The sequence below is a fragment of the Mustela lutreola genome, chromosome 1 (genome assembly GCF_030435805.1).
Source record: "Mustela lutreola isolate mMusLut2 chromosome 1, mMusLut2.pri, whole genome shotgun sequence".
NCBI lineage: Eukaryota > Metazoa > Chordata > Mammalia > Carnivora > Mustelidae > Mustela > Mustela lutreola.
In genome coordinates this window covers 233,192,054-233,215,713 of record NC_081290.1, presented here as the reverse complement: position 1 = coordinate 233,215,713, position 23,660 = coordinate 233,192,054, and the positions used below count along the sequence as shown (strand labels likewise).

The 23,660-nt window shown below is 38.1% G+C and overlaps 1 protein-coding gene across 9 annotated transcripts in view; it reads left to right on the top strand.

The window, feature by feature from the left end:
- The window catches only part of NUP98 (nucleoporin 98 and 96 precursor), a 123,198-nt gene that overhangs the window by 42,534 nt on the left and 57,004 nt on the right, over window positions 1–23,660 (top strand). For 6 of the 9 annotated variants that reach the window (XM_059134124.1, XM_059134116.1, XM_059134109.1 and 3 more), the window contains 4 exons: window positions 1,883–1,975; window positions 10,395–10,535; window positions 19,158–19,291; window positions 22,450–22,637. In XM_059134124.1, coding sequence (XP_058990107.1) covers window positions 1,883–1,975; window positions 10,395–10,535; window positions 19,158–19,291; window positions 22,450–22,637 — 556 coding nt within the window. The remainder of the gene's footprint in view (window positions 1–1,882; window positions 1,976–10,394; window positions 10,536–19,157; window positions 19,292–22,449; window positions 22,638–23,660) is intronic. The other 3 variants (XM_059134149.1, XM_059134142.1, XM_059134132.1) reach the window with 1 other exon arrangement.

Sequence of the window (23,660 nt, the reverse complement as noted above, 5' to 3'; positions counted from 1 at the left end):
TATGTCAGATTCCTTGCATTTTTAAGTGACATTAGAAGTATATTTTTGAACTGCTTAAATATTTCAACTTTTTAAATTGATTTCATTGAGATAATTAATCCAAATATTGGCATGACTAAGTGCAGCATTCTTAGTTGGTGATAGTGTCCTATCAGAATACTCTCTTTACTCTGCTATGTTTAGTACTTAATTCCCCTCCATGGTACCTTTTAAAAAAGACTTCCAAGTGTTCCATGAACAAGGTTTGCTGGTCAGTGATTGATTTTTATTTCCCCCCTTAATCAAAGAGATTAATAATGGACACCTGTCTGGCTCAGTAGAGCATGCAGCTCTTTTTCCTTTTTAGAGATTTATCTATTTATTTGAGAGAGAGAGAGAGAGCACATGTTTGCACACACACATGCTCTTGAGTGAGTTGGGGAAGGAGCAGAAGGAGAGAACCTCAAGAGGATCCCCGCCAAGTGTGGAGGCAGTGCAGGCCTGATCCCACACCCGTGAGATGAGATTATGACCTGAGCCAAAATAAAGAGTCAGATGCTCAGCTGACTGAGCCACCCAGGTGCCCCTGGAGTATGCAACTCTTGATCTTAAGGTCTTGATTTCGAGCCCCATGTTGGATGTAGAGGTTACTTAACGATAAAATCTTTATTTAAAAAAAATTTAATGATAGGCTCATGTGCTGTTAAGCTCCAAAAGGAGTGCGGAAACTTCATGGACCTATTTGGACACAAGGGAAATAATAGCAAGAATGCAGTATAGGTGTCTTGTGGTGAAACCTGTGGATTTTCAAGGGGGGAATCATAGGATTTTCTTTAGATGTGAAGTCATAGTGAAGGAGGATTATTTGTCTAACTCTCCATCATCTGATAATGAAACAATTTAACCCAAGAAAAGTTATTAATAGATTATTTTCTCTTTTAATATCAGCTAGTTGAGTCCTTAGTGCTCCTATGAGCTAATTGAGTATGACATCATTTAAGTTCCTCCTGTGTGATCAGCCAGCCACACATTACTGCTGATACAAGGTTCATCTGTTCATCTGTTCAAAACCAAAACTACTGTAGAGATTTTTATAGGTGAATTTCTTTTTTTTTTTTTTTAAGATTTTATTTATTTATTTGATAGAGAGAGAGATCACAAGTAGGCAGAGAGGAAGGCAGAGAGAGAGGGGGAAGCAGGCTCCCCGCCGAGCAGAGAGCCCGATGCGGGGCTGGATCCCAGGACTCTGAGATCATGACCCGAGCCGAAGGCAGAGGCTTTAACCCACTGAGCTACCCAGGCGCCCCTATAGGTGAATTTCTATTAGCAAGAACCTTAGCTGCTTTAGTTAGGTGTCTAAATGTATATATATATATATATACACACACACACACACACACACACACACACAAACACCCACAACACACACACACGTATATATGTGTATTTTTTAAGGTTTATTTATTTAAGTAATCTCTACCCATTGTGGGCCTTAAATTCATGACCCTGAGGTCAATAGCTACATCCTCTACTGACTGAACCAGTTAGGCACCCTGTCTTATTTTTAGTGAAAGTTTGAGAAGATGTATTTTTTTTTTCGATTAATTAGACATGAAAAATAGGTTTGAAGCCCTGAACAAAGGGAATGTGTATGCTCAAGCACAATCACTTTGCTTAAATGGATATCTGAAACATAAGTAGGAAGATTTTGGGGTATGTTCATAGGCATCAAAATTAAAATTCTTTTAAAAAGGTTAAGTTAGCTTACCATTTACGAGTTTTAAATATTAATAATTGACAGGATGCAAAGCTTAGAGTCAGACTGCCTTTTTAAAAATTCCCTTGAATAGTAAATTGAGAGTTATGTCAAAAGTATAGTCCACTTATTCTTTTGTCCTTCTAGGTTTTGGCACAAATACCAGTGGGAGTAGTATTTTTGGAAGTAAACCAGGACCTGGGACTTTGGGAACTGGGCTTGGTGCAGGATTTGGAACAGGTAAGGCTGTACCATGAGATATAGGAAGTGACAGAACTTGGCTTTCTAACTGCTGGAACCTAAGACCTCTGTTTGATCATATGCCTGAGAATAAGAGGCCTACATTCACATTTTTATAATTGGACTTAACAAAACATTCCCAACAGTTTTGCTTTACCAGGTTTCAAAACATTTGGACATTCTATCTTAAAAGTTGTATCCTTCCCAGGGGTGGGAGGTTAGGGGAACCAGGTGGTGGGTATTAGAGAGGGCACGGATTGCATGGAGCACTGGGTGTGGTGCAAAAACAATGAATACTGTTACGCTGAAAAGAAATTTAAAAAAAAAAAAACCATACACACACACACACACACACACACTCATCCATTTAAAATATAGATGCATATGTATATATGCATGGTTTTGCTAAACTTACGCAATTAATTTTACTAAAATTACTATAATATATGAATATTTTTAAAAAGTTGTATGCTTCCCTTTCTACAAAATGTTTGTTGTCTTTTTTTATTTTTGTAAGTTTTTTTTGTTTGTTTTTTAATTTGACAGAGAGAGATCACAAGTAGGCAGAGAGGCAGGCAGAGAGAGAGAAGGGGAAGCAGGCTCCCGGCTGACCAAAGAGCCTGATTCTGGGCTCGATCCCAGGACCCTGAGATCATGACCTGAGCTGGAGTCAGAGGCTTAACCCACTGAGCTACCCAGGTGCCTCAGATGTTTGTCTTCTGATAGTCCCAGTTTATCTGGGAATTTTAGTATTTAATATGAGACTTGGCAGTATGATGGCATTATTAACTTTCATTTTCCTCCTGCTGCCATTGTAACAGGCACGCATTTGAGACTTTGAACTGTTAATCAAGTAAGGCTGATAACCGTAATAGTAAAAGAGGGCAGTAAGAGCATTAGTTAAAGTAATTAGCAAATAGGTTTTATAAGGTCGGTTCTTTCCACCTTCATGTAGGGCTGTGACACCTTTGTCTCTTTTCCTACTGTTAATTATTATTATTTTTTTTAATTTTTTTATTTATTTTTTAATTTATTTGACACACAGAGAGAGCACAAGTAGGCAGAGAGGCAGGCAGAGAGAGAGGGGGAAGCAGGCCCCCTGCCGAGCAGAGAGCCCAATGCAGGACTCGATCCCAGGACCCTGAGATCATGACCTGAGCCGAAGGCAGCGGCTTTACCCACTGAGCCACCCAAGCGCCCCTATAAATTATTTTTTAGTGCCTTTGAAGACATTGACCCTTCTGCCTGCCAAACTGTTTTAAGCAATAATGAGAGTAGTATTGGTCATAAAATGAATAAGTGCTTTAGCATTTACAGTTTCAACGTGGTTTTTAAAGTACGTAATATATTGTTTGTTTCCCAAGTCATCTGACCATGGGTTGTGGTCATTTAGTTGCAAACCACTTATTTCCATGGTTTCTGTTTCCACTGTCCAGTTATCTCTTGTCTTTGCTTATGTGCTCTGATCATTTATCTGTCATCCTTTTTTTTTTGAGATTTTATTTATTTATTTGAGAGAGAATGAGAAAGGGAGAGAGCATGAGAAGGGGGTGGTCAGAGGAAGAAGCAGACAGGGAGCCCCATGCTGGACTCGATCCTGAAACTCTAGGATCATGACCAGACCTGAAGGCAGTTGCTTAGTCAACTAAGCCACCCAGGTGCCAGCACCCTCTTTGTGGGGTTTTTTTTTTTTTTTTTTTTTTTTTAAGATTTTTGTTATTCAGCAGTCTCTATACCCAATGTGGGGCTTTACCCTACCATCCTAAGATCAAGAGTCTGCATGCTCCACCAGCTCAGCCAGCCAGGCACCCTTGTCCTTTCTTTTCTAATAGAACCTCACTATGAACTATTTCCTTCCATTTTCTTTTCTTTTTTTTTATTTTTAAGATTTTATTTATTTATTTGACAGAGAGATTACAATTAGGCAGAGAGGCAGGCAAAGACAGAGGGGAAAGCAGGCTCCCTGCTGAACAGAGAGCCTAATGCAGGACTTGATCATAGGACCCTGAGATCATGACTCGAGCTGAAGGCAGAGGCTCAATGCGCTGAAGCACCCAGGTGCCGCCCCCCCATTTTCTTTTTCAAATAAAAGATATAAATGCTTTAAAAAAATTTCAGCCATACGGAAATATCATGATAAGTCAACATATTTCAGTTGTGAAATAACGGCTGTTGAAAGTTTGGCATGTTCTTGTCAGACTCCTTTATACACATTTTGTACAGTTTTTTCATTTTATACATTTTTCAAATGTGCACACACAGTTGTACTTGGTGTGTGTTTTATGTATTTTTTAATTTTATTCTCTTTTTAAAAATTTATTTTTATTTTACGACTTCATTTATTCGAGAGAAAGGGCACGAGCGGGGAGAAGGAGCAGAGGTAGGGGGAAAAGTAGGCTCCCCACTGAGTAGGGAGCCTGATGTGGGACCTGATCCCAGGACCCTGGGACCATGACCCTATCCGAAGACAGATGCTTAACTGACTAAGCCACTGAGGCCCCCTTTTTATTATATTCTTAAATAGAAACCATATCCTGCATGAGTGGTTTTTTTAAACCAAAGGCTGAGACACATTAGTTGGATGTGGTATTTAAACAGTGCTATACAGATAGCATTTAAGGATAAGAATACTAGAATACAAAAATCATTGTACAAAGTAAGGTTAAATATCATTTAATTTTTGTTTCAGTTATGTGTGTTATGGGTCTCTGTATTTCATATTGTGTGCTACAGTCAAAAATGTTTCGGGGCGCCTGGGTGGCTCAGTGGGTTAAAGCCTCTGCCTTCGGCTCAGGTCATGATCTCAGGGCCCTGGGATCAAGCCCTGCATCGGGCTCTCTGCTCAATGGAGAGCCTGCTTCCTCCTCTCTCTATGCCTGCCTCTCTGCTTACTTGTGATCTCTCTCTGTCAAATAAATAAATAAAATCTTAAAAAAAAAAAAAAAAGTTTCCAAACTGAAAGCATCTGCCTTACATGGTATTCTGTATTTCATTTTTTCATTTCCCATGACATTTTGGGCATATATTTTTTTCTTCAGTCGGTATGTATAGATCTACCTTATTCTTTAAAAATAGCTGTTTAGTATTCCACTGTGTGTGTATTTGCATCTGTACACATGATATGTAAATGCATACACATACCATAATTCACTTTTCCCCTTTTAGTAGACATGTGAGTTATTTGATATTATTAGCAATGCAATAATGAAGATCTTTGTTACATAATTTTGTATGTGTTAGTATTACTATGGAATTGATAGTCAGAATTGGGTCAGAAGATACACACATATTGGTCAGTCTTACGGATTTGCCTTCCAAAAAGAATGCCAGTATGAATTTTTGCTCTTGTCATATAAAAGTACTCATTTTCCCCATGCCTTTCCATGTCATTGGACTTTTTCATCTTTACATGTATGATAGTGGAAATTGATGTATTCTAATTTGCACTTCACTGATCACTGGTGAAGGGTACCCTTTTGTATGTTTACTGGCCATTTGAATCTTTTAATTCCCTGTTCATAATATTTGATCATTGTTTCTTCATCTGTTTTTGAGAGTTCTTTATATATTGTGGATATTAACTCTTTTGGGTTGTATGGTAGAGTTTTATTTGAACTTTTTAACTTACCCAAATTCTATTACATATATTTTACAAGAAATAAAAATTTAAAAGCTCTAGTTTTTTGTGTAGCATGAACCCTGAACTTAAGCAAAATATATCATCTGACATCAGTGTCCTCTTCTAATCCTGGAGGGAAAATTAGCTTTGGCGTGAGCAAGTTACAAGCTTTTTCAAGGGTAGTTTTGACCCTAACCAGTTTGTGAACCTTAAACCTAAAGCTCTGGTAAGATGGTACTGTAATGTCTGTTAGAGATATTTCCACCAAGTCTTTAAGTTTATCATTTAATTTTATGATATCGTCGGTTACAGGTTTCATTTTTATGTGGTTAAAATTGTCATTCTTTCCTTTTGGCTTCTAGGTCTTGAAGGTTATTTATTAGCAGTGCCTTCTCTTATTGTCCAAATTATATAATGTCTTATAACTTTTTCTAGTGCTATTATTTTCTCTTCCACAATAATGTAATATCTCAGCCTTTTCATTTATTTCAATATATTCAGTTTTCTTTAAATGATTCTACCTCAGAGACAAGAGATAACATTTTTACTATTTAGTTATATAGCCCTCATTCATGCTTTGTTTGTCTAAACTAAAACCTGAATATAATCAGTAAAGAATTTTACACCTCTAACCTTTGCAGCAGGTAGATCATCGGGGAAATGAGAATTCTGTGAACCATCGTGCCTATACTGTTAGAATTCTTTGATGATCACCTCTGCTAAAGCAGACTTTAGGCTTTGAGAGCAGTGTGTCTGGAGAGAGTTGTATGTAAATACCCATGTTCATGACCTGTACATTTCCTGACATCACAAGCAGAAGAGCACTGTAGCTTTGGGTGATGTCTTTTTGGGGCATTAGCTAAGTGGGTGTTCCTGTGCACCTTTCGTCTTGAGTGTAGAGATTCATACTCCTTTTGTTTTGAGTGATGGAGATTCAGACTCCTACCTCAGTAAAATTTCCTAATAACAAATTTTCCTGTAAAACATTTTATGTTATTCTTTGGTGTGCGGTATTTTCTTACCTGATGTGCTCAGACTAAGGAACACTCATTAAATCATGGGAGTGTTAAGTTTCTGATTTGACAGTGATATTAACTCTCATTGGCACTATCAGTAGTATAGCATTTTCTTGGTAATTACCTGGTAATATTAAGAAATTTTAGTTCTTAATTTTCCGTGAAGTAATAAATTTAAAGGTACATTTAGGAAAGTTCATTGTTATACTAAGGTATACATAGAAAAATTACCCAAAGTAAAAGATACCATAAATAAAATAAAATTTTAAAGTTTATTAGAAGATCTCAAAAGGAATATAACCGGGACGCCTGGGTGGCTCAGTTGGTTGAGCAGCTGCCTTCGGCTCAGGTCATGATCCCAGCGTCCTGGGATCGAGTCCCACATCTGGCTCCTTGCTCTGCGGGGAGCCTGCTTCTCCCTCTGACTCTGCCTGCCACTCTGTCTGCCTGTGCTTGCTCTCGCTCGCTCTCTCTCTGACAAATAAATAAATAAAATCTTTATAAAAAAAAAAAAAAGGAATATAACCATTTTTGCTTTTCTCTTGAGCATCTTTGGAGTTTCTAGGGCTGCTAGTACTATGGTGCCCTCCATATATTTGCTTTATGATACCTACAACTAATTATAAATATACCACATTTCATAAATTGACATTATCTTCCATCAGAATGTCCCTTAACTTGTGGACTTAGTCCCTTTCATTAAGCATAAAAATCCAGTTGCATAATAGGAGATAGATCTGGATAAAATGCATATTTTTCCATTAATAAATTGGAACAATATGCAGGCAGGTCACCTGAACCTCCCAGTGCCTTTTTTGTTCTTTGTTTGTTTTTAAGAATTTATTTATTTGACAGAGATCACAAGTAGGCAGAGAGGCAGGCAGAGAGAGAGGTGGGGAAGCAGCTTCCCCCTGAGCAGAGAGCCCAATGCGGGGCTCGATCCCAGACCCTGAGATCATGACCCAAGCCAAAGGCAGCAGCTTAACCCACTGAGTCACCCAGGTGCCCCTTTTTTGGGGGATTATTGAAATAACAGTGAATTTTAGACTGTTTTATGGTTTTTCATCCAGGATTGCTGCAAAGGTGAGGGAAACACACACCCATCCAGATGAGAAGTTTTTGTCCATTTTTTTTTTTTTTATGTTTTATCTTTTTAAAAGATTTTATTTACTTGTCAGAGAGAGAGAGTGCACAAGCAGTGGGTTGTGGCAGACAGAGAGAGAAGCAGGCTCCCCACTGAGCAAGGATCCTGGTTCTGGACTTGATCCCAGGCCCCTGGGATTATGACCTGAGCCAAAGGCAGATGCTTTAACTGACTGAGCCACCCAGGTGTCCCTCTCTATTTTATATATTGGTGTTTCTTTTAAGTTTTTGTTCAGAGGGTAAAGAGGTATTTGTTCCCTGGAAAAATAAAGAATTCTGAAATTTGTGCTGTAAACTATGTCCTTCAAGGAAGTAATTTCAGTTTTTCTTGGAATTTTCAGGAATTTCTAATGGTTTGGAACATTAAAAGGAGTCTCATTTCCTGTTCCAAAGCTGGGATTTGGGAGAAATAATCCCTTTGCTTCATTATTGTCTTCTTGTTAATAATGAGGTTATACAGTTAAGTAATGTTTTGGCCATTCAGTAGTTACCCTCACTAATTTATATTGTGTGGAATCTCTGAGTATAGAGTTCCTGTCTTTCTTTTTTTTTTTTTTTTTTTTTTTTTTAGAGTTTATTTATTTATTTGACAGAGAGAGACCACAAGTAGGCAGAGAGGCAGTCAGAGAGAGAGAGGAGGAAGCAGGCTCCCCGCCGAGCAGAGAGCCCGATGCGGGACTCGATCCCAGGACCCTGGGATCATGACCTGAGCCGAAGGCAGTGGCTTAACCCACTGAGCCACCCAGGCGCCCCTCTTTTTTTTTTTCTTAATCATAATCTCTGAGCAGTTCTTTTGTTTTTGTTTTTGTTTTTTAAAGATTTTACTTAGAGGGGCGTCTGGGTGGCTCAGTGGCTTAAAGCCTCTGCCTTCGGCTCAAGTCATGATCCCGGGGTCCTGGGATCGAGCCCTGCATCGGGCTCTCTGTTCAGCGGAGAGCCTGCTTCCTCCTCTCTCTCTCTGCCTGCCTCTCTGTCTACTTGTAATCTCTGCCTGTCAAATAAATAAATAAATAATCTTAAAAAAAAAAAAAAAAAAAAAGATTTTACTTACAGTGCAAGTAAGTGGAGAGGGAGAGAGAATCTCAAGCAGGCTCCACATTGAGCACAGAGCCCAATGGGAGGCTTGATTTCAGACCCTGAGACTGTGACCTGAGCTGAAATCAAGAGTCAGGAGCTTAACTGACTGAGCCACCCTGGTGTCCCTTAATATTTTTGACCTCTTAAGTATTTTATCTTTTTTTCTTTTTTTTTTTTTAAGATTTTATTGATTTATTTGAAAGACAGAGATCACAAGTAGGCAGAAAGGCAGGCAGAGAGAGAGGAAGGGAAGCAGGTTCCCTGCTGAGCAGAGAGCCTGATGCGGGGCTCGATCCCAGGACCCTGGGATCATGACCCGAGCTGAAGGCAGAGGCTTTAACCCACTGAGCCACCCAGGCGCCCCAGGTATTTTATCTTTGAAGTGATTTTTGTCTCACTTTATTGTTGCATTAAAAGGAACTTTAGATCTTCTAAATTGCCGGTAACTTTTTCAGCAGGAGGGGATAGAAATTTTTTAAAAAATTTATGCCAATAATTTATTCTAAACAAATTTACCCCATTTTCACTGCCAACAACAAGATCCATAAGCAAAATTCCTTAAGATTTAAAACACAAGTTTCTGCAGTGGATTTCCCCTTGGTGAAAATAAGTTTTTATTCCATCAGGTCTGATTCATGATGACACTTGAGTTTGCTTGGTAAGCACATCACAAGGCATTTAGTTTTCTTTTTCTTTCTTTTCTTACTTACTTACTTAATCTCTGTATTCCAAGTGAGGCTCTAACTCACAACCCCAAGATCAAGAATTGCATGCTCTTCCAACTAAGCCAACCAGGTGCCCCTGTTTAGTTTTTTAGAAAACAAAACGTTTATCTTGGTATAAAGTAGTTTTCATGATATGGCATATTTGAAAGTATTACTTTTCTTGCTTACTGTTCAAAGAAGATGTATTAGGTTTGGTTTTCTATAGTTTAGCCTGTATGTTAGTCAAAAAGATGACATTGTGATTGGTTTAGCTTCATTTTTTGATTTACAAATACTGGAATTTAAGGAGACTTGATTATTTTTTTTTAATTCTTTCAAACTCTGTATTACTGTAATGTAGCAATTTAAGAACCCTAATTGTATTGGCAGATGCACCAAGGTTTGAACCTCGTTTTCACCATTTATTACATTTATAACATTGAGTTGATTACTAACTCCTCAGTTTTCTCATCTGTTAAATGTGGATTTTCCTACTTCGGGCTTATGAAGATTAATTGAGATACTAGCTAATATTTAATGAGTATTAGTATCTACCAGTTCTCTTTTAAATGCTTAATATGTGTTTATTCATTTTCGCCTTAGGATAAATAGCTATGTATTACTATCTCATGTTATAGTTGAGGAAACTGAAGCACAGAGAGGTTAAATATTTTGCCTCTGATGTATATAATGTACTCAGCACAGTGCCTGGCAATAACTAGCATTTACTGTATTACCTCTTATTGAAATGAGTGGTCATTATGAAGTTTCCAAATGTATTATATTTTTAAGTAACTGACCTCTGGCATAACATTGAAAGGATCTCCTGTGGCACTTTTTCTTTCCTCTTGTCTCCATAGCTCTTGGTGCTGGACAGGCATCTTTGTTTGGGAACAACCAACCTAAGATCGGAGGGCCTCTTGGTACAGGAGCCTTTGGGGCCCCTGGATTTAATACTACGACAGCCACTTTGGGCTTTGGAGCCCCCCAGGCCCCAGTAGGTAAGTGTCAGTCACTTTAGAAGGCTTTACTCCATTTATTTCTTGCTAAAACTTGACTTGGTGACCTGATTTTCCTCCCAGTCCATCCCACCCCTACCAAAGACACATATCACTTAATAGTCATGTGATACAGAAGGGCTTGCAATGGATCCTGGCCTTTTCTGCTTCCCCACTCCCAGGCCTGGTCCCCTAAAGAGAGTGCTTTGTTACTGCCACTTTGTTTCTGGTTTATAGTTAAGTTCATATCTCTAAATGATTTGCTTATGTTGCTGTATTGTGCTTTATTAAGTCTTAAGTAAATTTAACTTGTTAATGAGAGATGAGAAATAGAGCTCACTTACCACCTACCTGTGTTCTTTATTCACTTCTCCTAATAGAACTGTGTTACTAAATACCTTAGTTTAGTTTTCTCTACTGGAGTGTCTTTTATACTTCATTTATTTGAATACCCTTTTCTAGTTTTTGCCCTCTCTGCCTCCTACCTCTGTCGTTATTATTTTTAACTTAAAATTAACTTTTTAGCTTAAATGTCTTTTTTAAAAGAAATTTGTTCTTTGGAGATTAAAAAAACAAAAACCGTTATCACCTGGCATAAATTGAGTGAATGAGAGAGAGCAAGAGAAAGATGTACGATGAAGTTCATCTCCCATGCTGTCATGATCTGTGTACCACATTTGAATAAGCCTTTTGCAAATTTAAGTCATGTCCCTACATACTTCTACTTATTCTATCAACTGAGAGAGTATTTCTTGAGTACCTTTGATAAGTAAGGGTATTAGTGCCCTTTCTTACCCTTCTTTTTTTTCCTCATTTCTTCTTTTGCCATCTTTATATTTTCATATTGATAACAATGATAATGTATTCTGTCCTATAATTATTACCTTCATCTTTTCTCTGATAAAAGAATAGTTTAAAAGTTGTAAATGTGAACACAGCATATTATCACAACTGTGAAAATATTGCTGCCCAGCCACATAAACACTTTTTTTATACAGCTTTTTCGTTCTTCTGGAATTTGTAATTCTTTTTCCCCCTTGGATTACCGGCTCTTATTACCTTCCTAAATTGGTTCCAATTGTTAAGAATGATGTTAGAATTCTTTTACTTTGGATACATCATTGCCTCCTGCAGCAGTGTGAACTCTTGATTATTCCGTAGGCCTTCATCATTGCTTCCAGTATTCCCTTCAAGTCTACTTAGTAGGAACTGCTCTGTCCTAGGTGTAGGTTTTTCCGTTTTATTTATTTCCTGAATTGTCGGGAATGTGTTTTTAAGTAAAGTGTATATGAAGGGTAAACTTTGATCACTTATAGGTCTGAAAATACCTTTTTTTGTTCCTCATGCCTTAATGTTAGGGAATTCTAGTGTGAAAATTTATCCCAGAACTTGGACTATACTGCTTGCATTAACCATTATATGATGAGAAGTCTGATGCCTTTCTGATTCTTGAGACTTGTTCAGCTACCACCCCCACAAGCATTTAGGATTTTCGCTTTGTCCTGAAATTTCACTGAATTGCTTATACCCTGTCTTTTTTTTTTTTTTTAAGATTTATTATTTTTTTTAGAGTGGGGGGAGGGGCAAGAGAGAGAGAGATTCTTTTTTCTTTTTTTTTTTAAATTAACATACAATGTATTATTTGTTTCAGGGCTATAGGTCTGTGATTCATCAGTCTTACACAATTCTTTGCTCTCACCGTAGTACATACCCTCCCCAAAGTTCATCACCCAGCCACCCCATCCCTCCCACACCCCTCCACTCCAGCAACCCTGTTCTGTTTCCCGAGATTAAGAGTCTCTTATGGCCAACAGACACATGAAAAATTGCTCCACATCACTTGGCATCAGGGAAATACAAATCAAAATGACAATGAGATCCACCTCTCACACCAGTGAGAATGGCTAAAATTAACAAGTCAGGAAACGACAGATGTTGGAGAGGATGCAGAGAAAGGGGAACCCTCCTACACTGTTGGTGGGAATTCCAAAGTGGTGCAGCCATTCTGGAAAACAGCATGGAGGTTCCTCAAAAAGTTGAAAATAGAGCTACCCTACGATCCAGCAATTGTACTACTGGGTATTTACCGTTACCCGAAGGGGCAAGTGCACCCAAATGTTTATAGCACCAGTGTCCACAATAGCCAAAGCATGGAAAGATCCTAGATGTCCATCAACACATGAATGGATAAAGAAGAGGTGGTATATATACACATTGGAATACTATGAGCCATCAAAAGAAATGAAATCTTGCCATTTGTAACGACGTGGCTGGAACCAGAGGGTATTATGCTGAGTGAAATAAGTCAATCAGAGAAAGACAATTATCATATTGATCTCCCTGATACGAGGAATTTGAGAGGCAAAGTGGGGGGTTTGGGGGGTAGGGAAGGAAAAAATGAAACAAGATCGGATCAGGAGGGAGACAAACCGTAAGAGACTTTTAATCTCACAAAACAAACTGAGGGTTGCCGTGGGGGAGGTGGGTGGGTATGGAGAGGGTGGTTGGGTTGTGGACATTGGAGAGGGTATGTGCTATGGTGAGTGCTGTGGAATGTGTAAGCCTGATAGTTCACAAACCTATACCCCTGGGGCTAATAATACATGATATGTTAATTTAAAAAAAGAGTCTCTTATGCTTTGTCAGATTCTTTTTTTTAATAAAATTTTTAAAATTATTATTTTTATTAACATACCGTGTATTATTTGCTCCAGGGGTACAGGTCTGTGAATCGTCAGGCTTACACACTTCATAGCACTCACTATATCACATACCCTCCCATGTCAGGGAGATTCTTAAGCAGGCTCTATGCCCAGCCCGGAGCCTGACTTGAGGCTTGATTTCACAGCCCTGAGATCATGACCTGAGCCAAGGTCAAGAGTCAGGCACTTAACCAGCTGAGCCACTCATGTGCACCATTTCTGTCTTAATGCTTGATTTTTAAACTTTGGATTTTTCAGGAGGTTTCTGAATGTCTTGTAAATCATCCTTTTAAATTCTTTTATTTTTAACTTAAAAGAATTCTTTCTCATTTCTGAAAGTTCCCTTTCTCAAGCATCCAGTTCTTAGATGCAATTTTTCTTGAAACTTTGTTAACTGGCATTAAAAAAATTTTTTAGGACTTTTCTGTGCCTTAAATCTTCAGGATTATTTTTGCTTTGGTCCTTCTCTTTAATGCTCTGTGATCTTTACCATTCATATTCAAGAATAAAATAATAAAAAGCTTACTGGCAATGTATGTATATGAGTAGAGCTAGTTTACCAGTAAGTTTCACTTTAAGGTAGGTAATTCAGGAACCAACTATTATCCACGTTGTTAGAATGCCACATTCTTAGCTCTGGGATGATGCAAGTACTGAAACTAGTTGCCCTTGTTCTTTCCATATGTTAACTTGGTTTCATCAGAAGCACACTCTCTGATGTTTGGCTTATCTGTTGAGGATCAGAGATTAAGAGGATGAAGGTATGGGTGTTTTGTGTATGTACTTTGCATTGGTTCATCTCTCCTGCTTTCAGTCTCACTTCATGGAACTTGGTGTCATTGAATCCCTAATCTTTCTGGGTTTCTACAGGGCAGATACGCTCCACCTTGGGCTCTTAGACCCTTTGAATGTACTCTCAGCTATACTTTGCTCTATCCTGCTTTGTCACTGCTTTGTCCACTTCTTTCCCCTAGAAATTTGTTATATTTTCTCTTCTGTTCATTTGTGATGTCCCATTCTTGGTCACTGTGGGTTATAGATATATATATATTTTGTTTTAAATGTAGATTTTACCGGGGCGCCTGGGTGGCTCAGTGGGTTAAGCCGCTGCCTTCGGCTCAGGTCATGATCTCAGGGTCCTGGGATCGAGTCCTGCATCGGGCTCTCTGCTCAGCAGGGAGCCTGCTTCCCTCTCTGCCTGCCTCTCCGACTACTTGTGATTTCTCTCTGTCAAATAAATAAATAAAATCTTAAAATAAATAAATAAATAAATAAATAAATGTAGATTTTACTAAGGGCACCTGGGCAGCTCAGTTGGTTAAGCATCTGCCTTGGGCTTAGGTCATGATCCTCGCATTCTGGGATTGAGCCCTGTATCGGGCTTCTTGCTGTGTGGGGAGCCTGCTTCTCCCTCTCCTTCTGTACTTTCTTACTGTTTGTGCATGCACATGTACTCTCTTTCTGCCCCCACTCAAATAAGTAAAATCATCTTTAAAAAAAAAAACAACAGATTTTACTTAGATCTTTGGTGTTGAGGTGAATTAGAAGTCTAATTGATTTGTGTGAACATTAGAATCAACTTTATTGTTAAAAGATATTTTCACTTTTTTTATATTCCTTAGTTTTAGTTGTTTTCAATAGAAGGATGTACCGTAAATATTGTAACCTGCCATTTTTAGTTGGTAATGTTTTGAATAGTTTGGGTTTTTAAAGATTTTTAAAAATATATTTACTCATGAGAGAGAGAGAGGCAGAGGGAGAAAGAAGCAGGTTCCCCCATGGAGCAGGGAGCCCGATGTGGGACTCCATCCCAGAACCCTGGGATTGTGACCTGAGCTGAAGGCAGATACTTTTTCTTTTTTTTAAGATTTTATTTATTTTTTTGACAGAGATCACACAAGTAGGCAGAGAGAGAGGGAGGGAAGCAGGCTCCCCACTGAGCAGAGAGCCCGATGCGGGGCTCGATCCCAGGACCCTGGGACCACAACCCAAGCCAAAGGCAGAGGCTTCAACCCCCTGAGCCACCCAGGCGCCCCCGAAGGTAGACACTTAATGTACTGAGCCACCCAGGCACCCAGTGTTCGTTCTTTCTTTCTTTTTTTTTTTAAATTTATTTATTTTTAAGATTTTACTTATTTATTTGACAGAGAGAGAGATTGAGAGCACAAGTAGGCAGAGAGACAGCCAGAGAGGGAGAGGGAAGCAGGCTGAGCAGAGAGCCCAATGTGGGGCTGAGCTGAAGGCAGAGGCCCAACCTACTGAGCCACCCAGGCACCCCAAGATTTTATTTATTTATTAGAAAGAGAGAAAGCACAAGCAGAAGGAGTGAGAGGGAGAGAAGCAGGCTCCCCACTGAGCAGGGAGCCCCATGTGGGGCTCAGTCCTACGACCCTGCGATCATGACCTGACCTGAAGGCAGACGTTTAACTGACTAAGCCACCCAGGCACCCCACTGGTCTTTAAAATTTTTTTCTAAAGTTTTATTTATTTAAGTAAATTCTACAACCAGCTTTGGGGCTTGAACGTACAACCCCAAGATTAGGCGTAGCATGAACTTCTGACTGAGCTAGCCAGGCACCCCCTGAATGATTTTTGATAATTCGTCTTTTCCTAAAGTCAATTAAAAGTTCTTGATATGAGCATTTGATATTACAGTTACGTATGGTACTGTTACCACACATTTAAAAGTAGCTGTATTGCCTTTTAGAATATAATGTATTACTTGTTTCAGGGGTACAGGTCTATGATTCATCAGTCTTACACAGTTCACAGCAGTCAACCTTGACATAGACCCTCTCCAATGTCCCATCACCCAGCCCCCTCATCCCTCCCACCTCTAACCTCTCCAGCAACCCTTAGTTTGTTTCCTGAGATTAAGATTCTCTTATGGTTTGTCTCCCTCTGGTTTCGTCTTGTTTCATTTTTCCCTCCCCCATGATGCTCTGTCTTGTTTCTCAAATTCCTTGTATCAGTGAGATCATATGATAATTGTCTTTCTCTGTTAATAGTAGAAACCAAAGAAAAGGAATTTATATCTTTGCATCATAGGATGTTTGTTGGAAGGTGCTTTAGAGCTAATGTGAATTCTGCCTTAACTGTGGGAATTCCTCAGTTACAGTTTTCCAAGTCAATCTCATCCATTGTTTTATTTAGGTAATTAGGTTGTTTAGAAACCAAAATATGACTCCGTAGAATTACCATTCAGTGATTCTACTTTTACCTCCTAAGCTAAGCAAACTGGTCTGTTACAGTTTGTTTGCAATAACCTTATTGTCTTTTTTCCAGATAAAATATCATCAGGTTTTTCTATTCTCAGACTTTATTTTTTATACTTTTTCCCGTCCCCTTTAATCATTTGGTCATGATGTGGCTTTTCAGTATATTTTCAAATTATTGTGACCAGAATTGAATATAACACAAACATAAAACATAAATAAAACAACTAGTGCTTATGCTTTTTGCTAACATATCAGCTCTTTTATCTATATTTTAAGTAATACAGTTAACTTAGAGAACATTTTATATTTAAACATAGAAAAATAAGAACATCCTGTTCACACACTTTTCTGATTACGTTTGGATTTGTAAAAGGAGTTCTTACTCTCTTGAGTAAGCCCAGATAGGGTGACCTATTATACTTGTTAATGGTGGGATCAGGTGGTGCAGGTCAGTGTTATTTTTGATGGATAATTGCCTGTCAAGTAACAGACTCACTAGTGAATATTAGAATTCTTATAAAAGCATGCAGGTTTTCTTGAGTCTCCTTGAATAGTCCATATAATAACATTATGCTGTTACTGTGTGGCACTTTGTACCAAAGCTACTTTTTTATATATTTTTCTCACTGATACTTAAATTGGATTTCAGAACTTTCTGAATACATGATGATTTGCTATATGCTCTTTAAAATGACATCTCTTCTGGGTTACATAGTTTTTGGTTTTTTTGTTTTTTTTTTTAAGATTTTATTTATCCATCTGGGAGAGGGAGAGAGAGAGAGAAAGCATGAGAGAGGAGGAGATCAGATGGAGAAGCAGACTCCCCGAGGAGCTGGGAGCCAGATGCAGGACTCCATCCCTGGAGTCTGGGATCCTGACCTGAGCAAAAGGCAGACGCTTAACTAACTGAGCCACCCAGTTGCTCTGGGTTTCACAGTCTTTTTTTTTTTTTTTTTAAGATTTTATTTATTTATTTGACAGAGAGAGATCACAAGCAGACGGAGAAGCAGGCAGAGAGAGGGATAGAGGGAAGCAGGCTCCCCGCTGAGCAGAGAGCCCGATGTGGGACTCGATCCCAGGACCCCGAGATCATGACCTGAGCCAAAGGCAGCGGCCCAATCCACTGAGCCACCCAGGCGCCCCTGGGTTTCACAGTCTTGAGCAAACTTGTACTCTCTCCTTACATATTAGCATACAGTATTTTAGTATTTAATTAATACAGCTGATTTTAAGAAAGCTTAATTTGACTAAAGTGGATTTACCCCTTTTTCACTAATTTAGCTTTAGCTGTTCAGTGTTTGTTGTTTTTGTTGCCACTGTATGGTTTTTTCCAAATGTTTTGTTTGTGGGACTCCTTCAGTGTAAATTATCTTACTGTATTTTGGCATTAGCCATATTTTAAACACTTATAAAGGAAGAAAGCATTTTTATCTCTAAAGTTACTTAGGTATGATTTAATTTTTTTTAATCAGTATTTTTGGAAATATTTTGGTGTTTCTTCATCAATCAGGGTATAACCCAAATAGTTGCAGGGGTTTTCTTGTTTGTTTTTTACTGTGTGATTATAGATCATCATTCCTTGTCTATTCCCTAAATTCTCTGTGAATAATTACATGTTTTCACACTTTAAAAGAAAATTAGACTAATTGGGGTGATATTTTTTCTTTCAATTTTTACTTGAATGTAATATGATTGTTAAATGTAAATAATAAACTTAACGGCCATTTCCATTTTTTATTTGCCCCTTTCTTACTTGAGAGTCTTAGTGTACTTAATATTTTTTATTCTGGAATTTTTACTTCCCACATTAAACCAAAGATACTTCCTTATTTCTACTGTAAAACACATTGTCATTATTTTGCATAACTATTTAACCCATCATGTTGATGTAGCTTGATTTTTACAACTGTTAATGTTGGATATAGATTGTTTCCAAGTCGTAACAATTACAGATAATATTTATTGAATATTTACAAACATTTCTTTGTTTCTAGTTCAATTAAACCCTTGGGTTAAATTTCCATGATTGAAATGAGTAGGTTAAAAAAATACAAAAATAGTATTTATTTGTGTATGGTCTTTTAGTTTCTTTTTTTTTCTTTTTTTTTTTTTTAATTTTATTTATTTATCAGAGAGAGAGAGGGGGAGAGAGCGAGCACAGGCAGACAGAATGGCAGGCAGAGGCAGAGGGAGAAGCAGGCTCCCCGCTGAGCTAGGAGCCCGATGTGGGACGCTGGGATCATGACCTGAGCCGAAGGCAGCTGCTTAACCAACTGAGCCACCCAGGCGTCCCGGTCTTTTTGTTTCTTTAAGACAGAGTAAACCAATTTATGATGTTTCTAGAAGCGAAGACTATAATTCTTTTTATATAGCTGTGGCACTGATAATGAGGTAGATATAAAATATTTCTTCAAGGTTGTTTTAAATTTTGTTTCATTGATTATTAGTGATAGTGAACATCTAAGTAAAATTTTGTGTGTGTTGTCTCTTATGAAATGCCTCTTAGAATCTTTTACCCATTAGTTTGACTTCTAATTTTCTTCACAGTTTGCTCCTCTGCACTCCACCAGTAATGCCATTGAGTGAGTCTGATAATTTTGAAGACCTCTCCAAAGTGATTCTGTGTTCTCTTGCTATAACTGCATTGGATCCCTAGACTGACATCTTGCCTTCTCTCTTTTTTTTTTTTTTTTTTTTTCAAAAAGCTCTGACCGATCCCAATGCTTCTGCTGCCCAGCAAGCTGTTCTCCAACAGCACATCAATAGTTTAACGTACTCACCTTTTGGAGACTCTCCTCTCTTCCGGAATCCCATGTCAGACCCTAAGAAGAAAGAAGAGGTAAATTTAAGGATGCTTTTGTGAAGTTTATTCTCAGATCAAGAGAAACTAAATGTGCAGAATATAATTTCTTACATAGAGAACCTAAACAAAGCAAGGTGTAAGTAAGTTTTAAAGATACATTATCTATGATTTTCACTGAGTCAGGAGATACATTATGTTTGTTGTATCTGGAAGGCAGCATGATTGAAACAGTGAAATGAACACTGGACTGGAGGTAAGGGCTGAGACTTTTCAATACCTGAAATAAGGCATGTATTATTATTATTTTTAAAGATTTTATTTATTTATTTGACAGACAGAGATCACAAGTAGGCAGAGAGGCAGATGGGGGGGTGGGGAGCAGACTTCCTGCTAAGCAGAAAGCCCAATGTGGGCTCAATCCCAGGACTCTGGGATCATGACCTGAGCTGAAGGCAAAGGCTTTAAACCACTGAGCCACCCAGGCACCCAAGGCATGAATTATTATTCTCATTTTATAGTTGAGCAAACCAAGGCTCAGAGAGGCTGATTTTCCTAAAATCAAGATGTTCTTAAGTGGCATAGCAATATCTTTTCTTCTGGTTTCTACACTTAACTTTGTCTTAATTTTTTATGCTTTGAGATGATCTTCTAGCTGTGGTGTGGATTAAAAGTAGGCTTTGGTCTGTTTAATCCTTGTGTTACTATGTACAATCTGAGGCCTTGAGGGTATCTTTTTTTTTTTTTTTTTTAAGATTTTATTTTATTTATTTGACAGATAGGGATCACAAGTAGGCAGAGAGGCAGACAGAGAGAGGAGGAAGCAAGCTCCCTACTGAGCAGAGAGCCCGATGTGGGGCTCGATTCCAGGACCCCGGAATCATGACCTGAGCTGAAGGCAGACGCCTCAACCCACTGAGCCACCCAGGTGCCCCTTGAGGGTATCTTTTTGCCTCCAAATGTGTTTCTTCATCTGTAAAATGGGAATAGCAGTACTGTCTAATGTTGAGCATTAAATGAGATAATGCATGCCTGGCTTATAATAAGTCAGTCTTATTCAGTTTTTTATGTCATCTCCCTTCTTCCTTAGCTGGTTCTTGAATTACCTTATAACTAGTTATAAAGAGAAGTAAGATAGGAATTTTTTTTTTAAGATTTTATTTATTTATTTGACAGACAGAGATCACAAGTAGGCAGAGAGGCAGGCAGAAAGAGAGGGAGAAGTAGGCTCCCCGTTGAGCAGAGAAGCCCGATACGGGGCTCTATCCCAGGACCCTGGGATCATGACCTGAGTCGAAGGTAGAGGCTTTAACCCACTGAGCCACTCAGGCACCCCTAAGGTACTTTTTAACCCTGCTGTATAAATCTAAGTTTTGCTTAGATGAAAATTATTTGTGGGACGTCAGTTAAGTGTCTTTTTTTTTTTTTTTTTTTAAGATTTTATTTATTTGACAGACAGAGATCACAAGTAGGCATAGAAAGAGGAGGAAGCAGGCTCCCTGTTGAGCAGAGAGACGGATGTGGGGCTTGATCCCAGGACCCTGGGATCATGACCTGAGCCAAAGGCAGAGGCTTAAACCACTAGCCACCCAGACACTCTAAGTGTCTGACTTTTGATCTCACCCTTAGGATCACGAGTTCAAGCCCTGCCCTGGGCTCTGTGCTGGACGTGGAGCCTACTTTTAAAAAGAAAAGACAAGAAAATTATTTGTTATTTGTGCAGCATAATTACAGACCTAAGTATGTGCTAGTCACTGTGTTTACTGCTGAAGATACAAAACGAAAGCAAGAACATCTTCTAAGAGCTTGCTTAAAATTTACTTAATGAGAAAGATTGGATCTGTTAATGTGTTTAAATTTTCTCAAGCTCAGTATAATAAATACAGTAGTAAAATAGCCTGTCAGCTGATGAATGGATAAACAAAAATGTTATGTGTGTGTGTGTATGTATATATATGTGTGTACATACACACGATGAAATATCTTTCAGTTATGAAAAGGAATGAAATATGTTTGTGTGTGTGTGTGTGTATACTGCAGGCAGAGGCTTTAATCCACTGAGCCACCCAGGTGCCATCTTTTTTTTTTTTTTTTAAACAGAATTACCTTTTGTATGTATATGTATGTGTACACACACACAAGATGAAATATCTTTCAGTCATAAAAAGGAATGAAATACTGATAACGTGTTCCGTATAACATGGAAGAACCTTGAAAACATGCTATGTGAAAGAAACCTGACACAAGAGGCCACATGATTCCGTTTATATAAAAATGCCTAGACTAGGCAAATTTATTGAGACAAAGGGGATTCATGTTTGCCTAGGGTAAGGGGTGGAATTGGGAGGCACAGCATTTCTTGTTGGAGTGAGGGGAATGTTCTGGACTTACTGGTGATTCTTGCACAACTTAGTAGATATACTAAACTCTCCCTTAATAGTATATGTTGTAGTGGTGAATATCATGTTAAGGAAGAGTGTAGATTTTTGGGTGAGTTTGATAAGGCTTTGCAAAAGAGGTAACATTTAACTTTTTTTGAGTATATAGGGAGAAGTTGGTAGATGTAGGTCAAGACATCCTAAGCAGTGGCACACAATTGTGAGAGATCACAAAAAAGATCTAGGAAGATTCATTGTTGCTGAAGTGTAAACAGTCTGTACTGTAAAGAGAAACATAAACTGTGACAAGGTTTTATTATGTTAGACATTGTTGTTTCAAGTGGTTATATAATCCCATGTATAATGTTAAGGAAAACAAATATATAACATCCTGCAGATGTTGTAGAAACATAATAAAGGTGCCATCAAAATCAACCTGAAGTCTTATTTTAGTTATATGTCTCTTCTACAAACTTGTAATTTCCTCAGAAATCAGGGAAAATGATTTCATTATTTTTATTGCCAGTACTTAGTGTTTGACTCATGGCAACTATCAGCGTTTACTAAATGCTTGAAAAAATGTGAGCTAATACTATTTTTTTTTTCCCAGAGTGATTTGGATTGCACAGAAATTGAATATTAATTCATGGGTGCATGTCATTTTACTTTGAAGCTTAAGATTTTTGGTTTAGTTGAAAAATAAACAGAGGTATCTAGCTGGGTAAATGGCAGAGGTATTTGAACTCTGTTCCTAAGAATTTTTAAGGCCAAATAATACATTTGAGTTAAACCGGAGCTTTACTTGCTTTTGTTTTTCAGAGATTGAAACCAACAAATCCAGCAGCCCAGAAGGCTCTCACTACACCTACTCATTATAAACTAACACCCCGCCCTGCCACCAGAGTTCGACCAAAGGCTTTACAAACAACAGGCACAGCCAAATCACATCTCTTTGATGGGTTAGATGACGATGAGCCATCATTAGCCAATGGAGCATTCATGCCCAAGTGAGTTTATTTTCAACATAAATTAAATGTAAATATTAATTTAAGTACAAGATATATAATTACTTTCCTGAAGGCAGTACAAATGTTAAAAGTTTAGGTTTTTATTTGTTTAAAGATTTATCTGTTTATGTTAGAGAGAGAGAGAGCATGGGCACACTTGAGTAGGGGAAGGGGCAGGGGGAGAGAGTCTTCAAGCAAGTTCTACTTAGCACAGAGCCCAAACCCTGGGGTGGGGGTGGCTTGACCTGGGGCTCTGTCCCATGACCCATGAGATGATGACCTGAGGTAAAACCAAGAGTCATACATTTAACCAGCTGAGCCACCTGGGCGCTCCTGTTTTTATTTGAAAAATAGAGAATATCAGAAATAATAAAAGTGGCATAATCATTCTCAGGGATGACCATTGTTAACATAAAAATATTTTTATTAATATAGTTCTAGTTTTATGTATGAAGGTTTTTTGTTTTATTTTGAGATTTTGGTCTTCACGTAATTTTGTTTTAAGCAGAAGATACTTTTTTCTTAAAACTTACATTCGCCAAACCAATTAAAAGGAATATATCTACATTTTTAAAAAAATTTTTAAGAATTTATTTATTTATTTGACTGAGAGAGAGAGATCACAAGTAGGTAGGCAGAGAGAGCAGGCTCCCTGCTGAGCAGAGAGCCCGATGTGGGGCTCGATCCCAAGACTCCGAGATGATGACCTGAGTCAAAGTCAGAGGCTTAACCCACTGAGCCACCCAGATGCCCCTATATCTACATATTTTTATATTCCCATACATACAGATATTGAACCAATAATTATTACACAGGAAAAAGTACATAAAGTATGTAGAAGAGTTGCTGGTAAATATTTAAATTACATTTAAATTATGCATTAGAGCAAATATTTCCTAGCATGTTGATATGTACCGCAGGGAAAAAATGAAGAAAAATAATGTGCCACATAAATGCATATAGTTAAAAATAACCCAGAAATGAAACTCTGATGCTCTGAAACTGCATCTCCAAATGTTAACC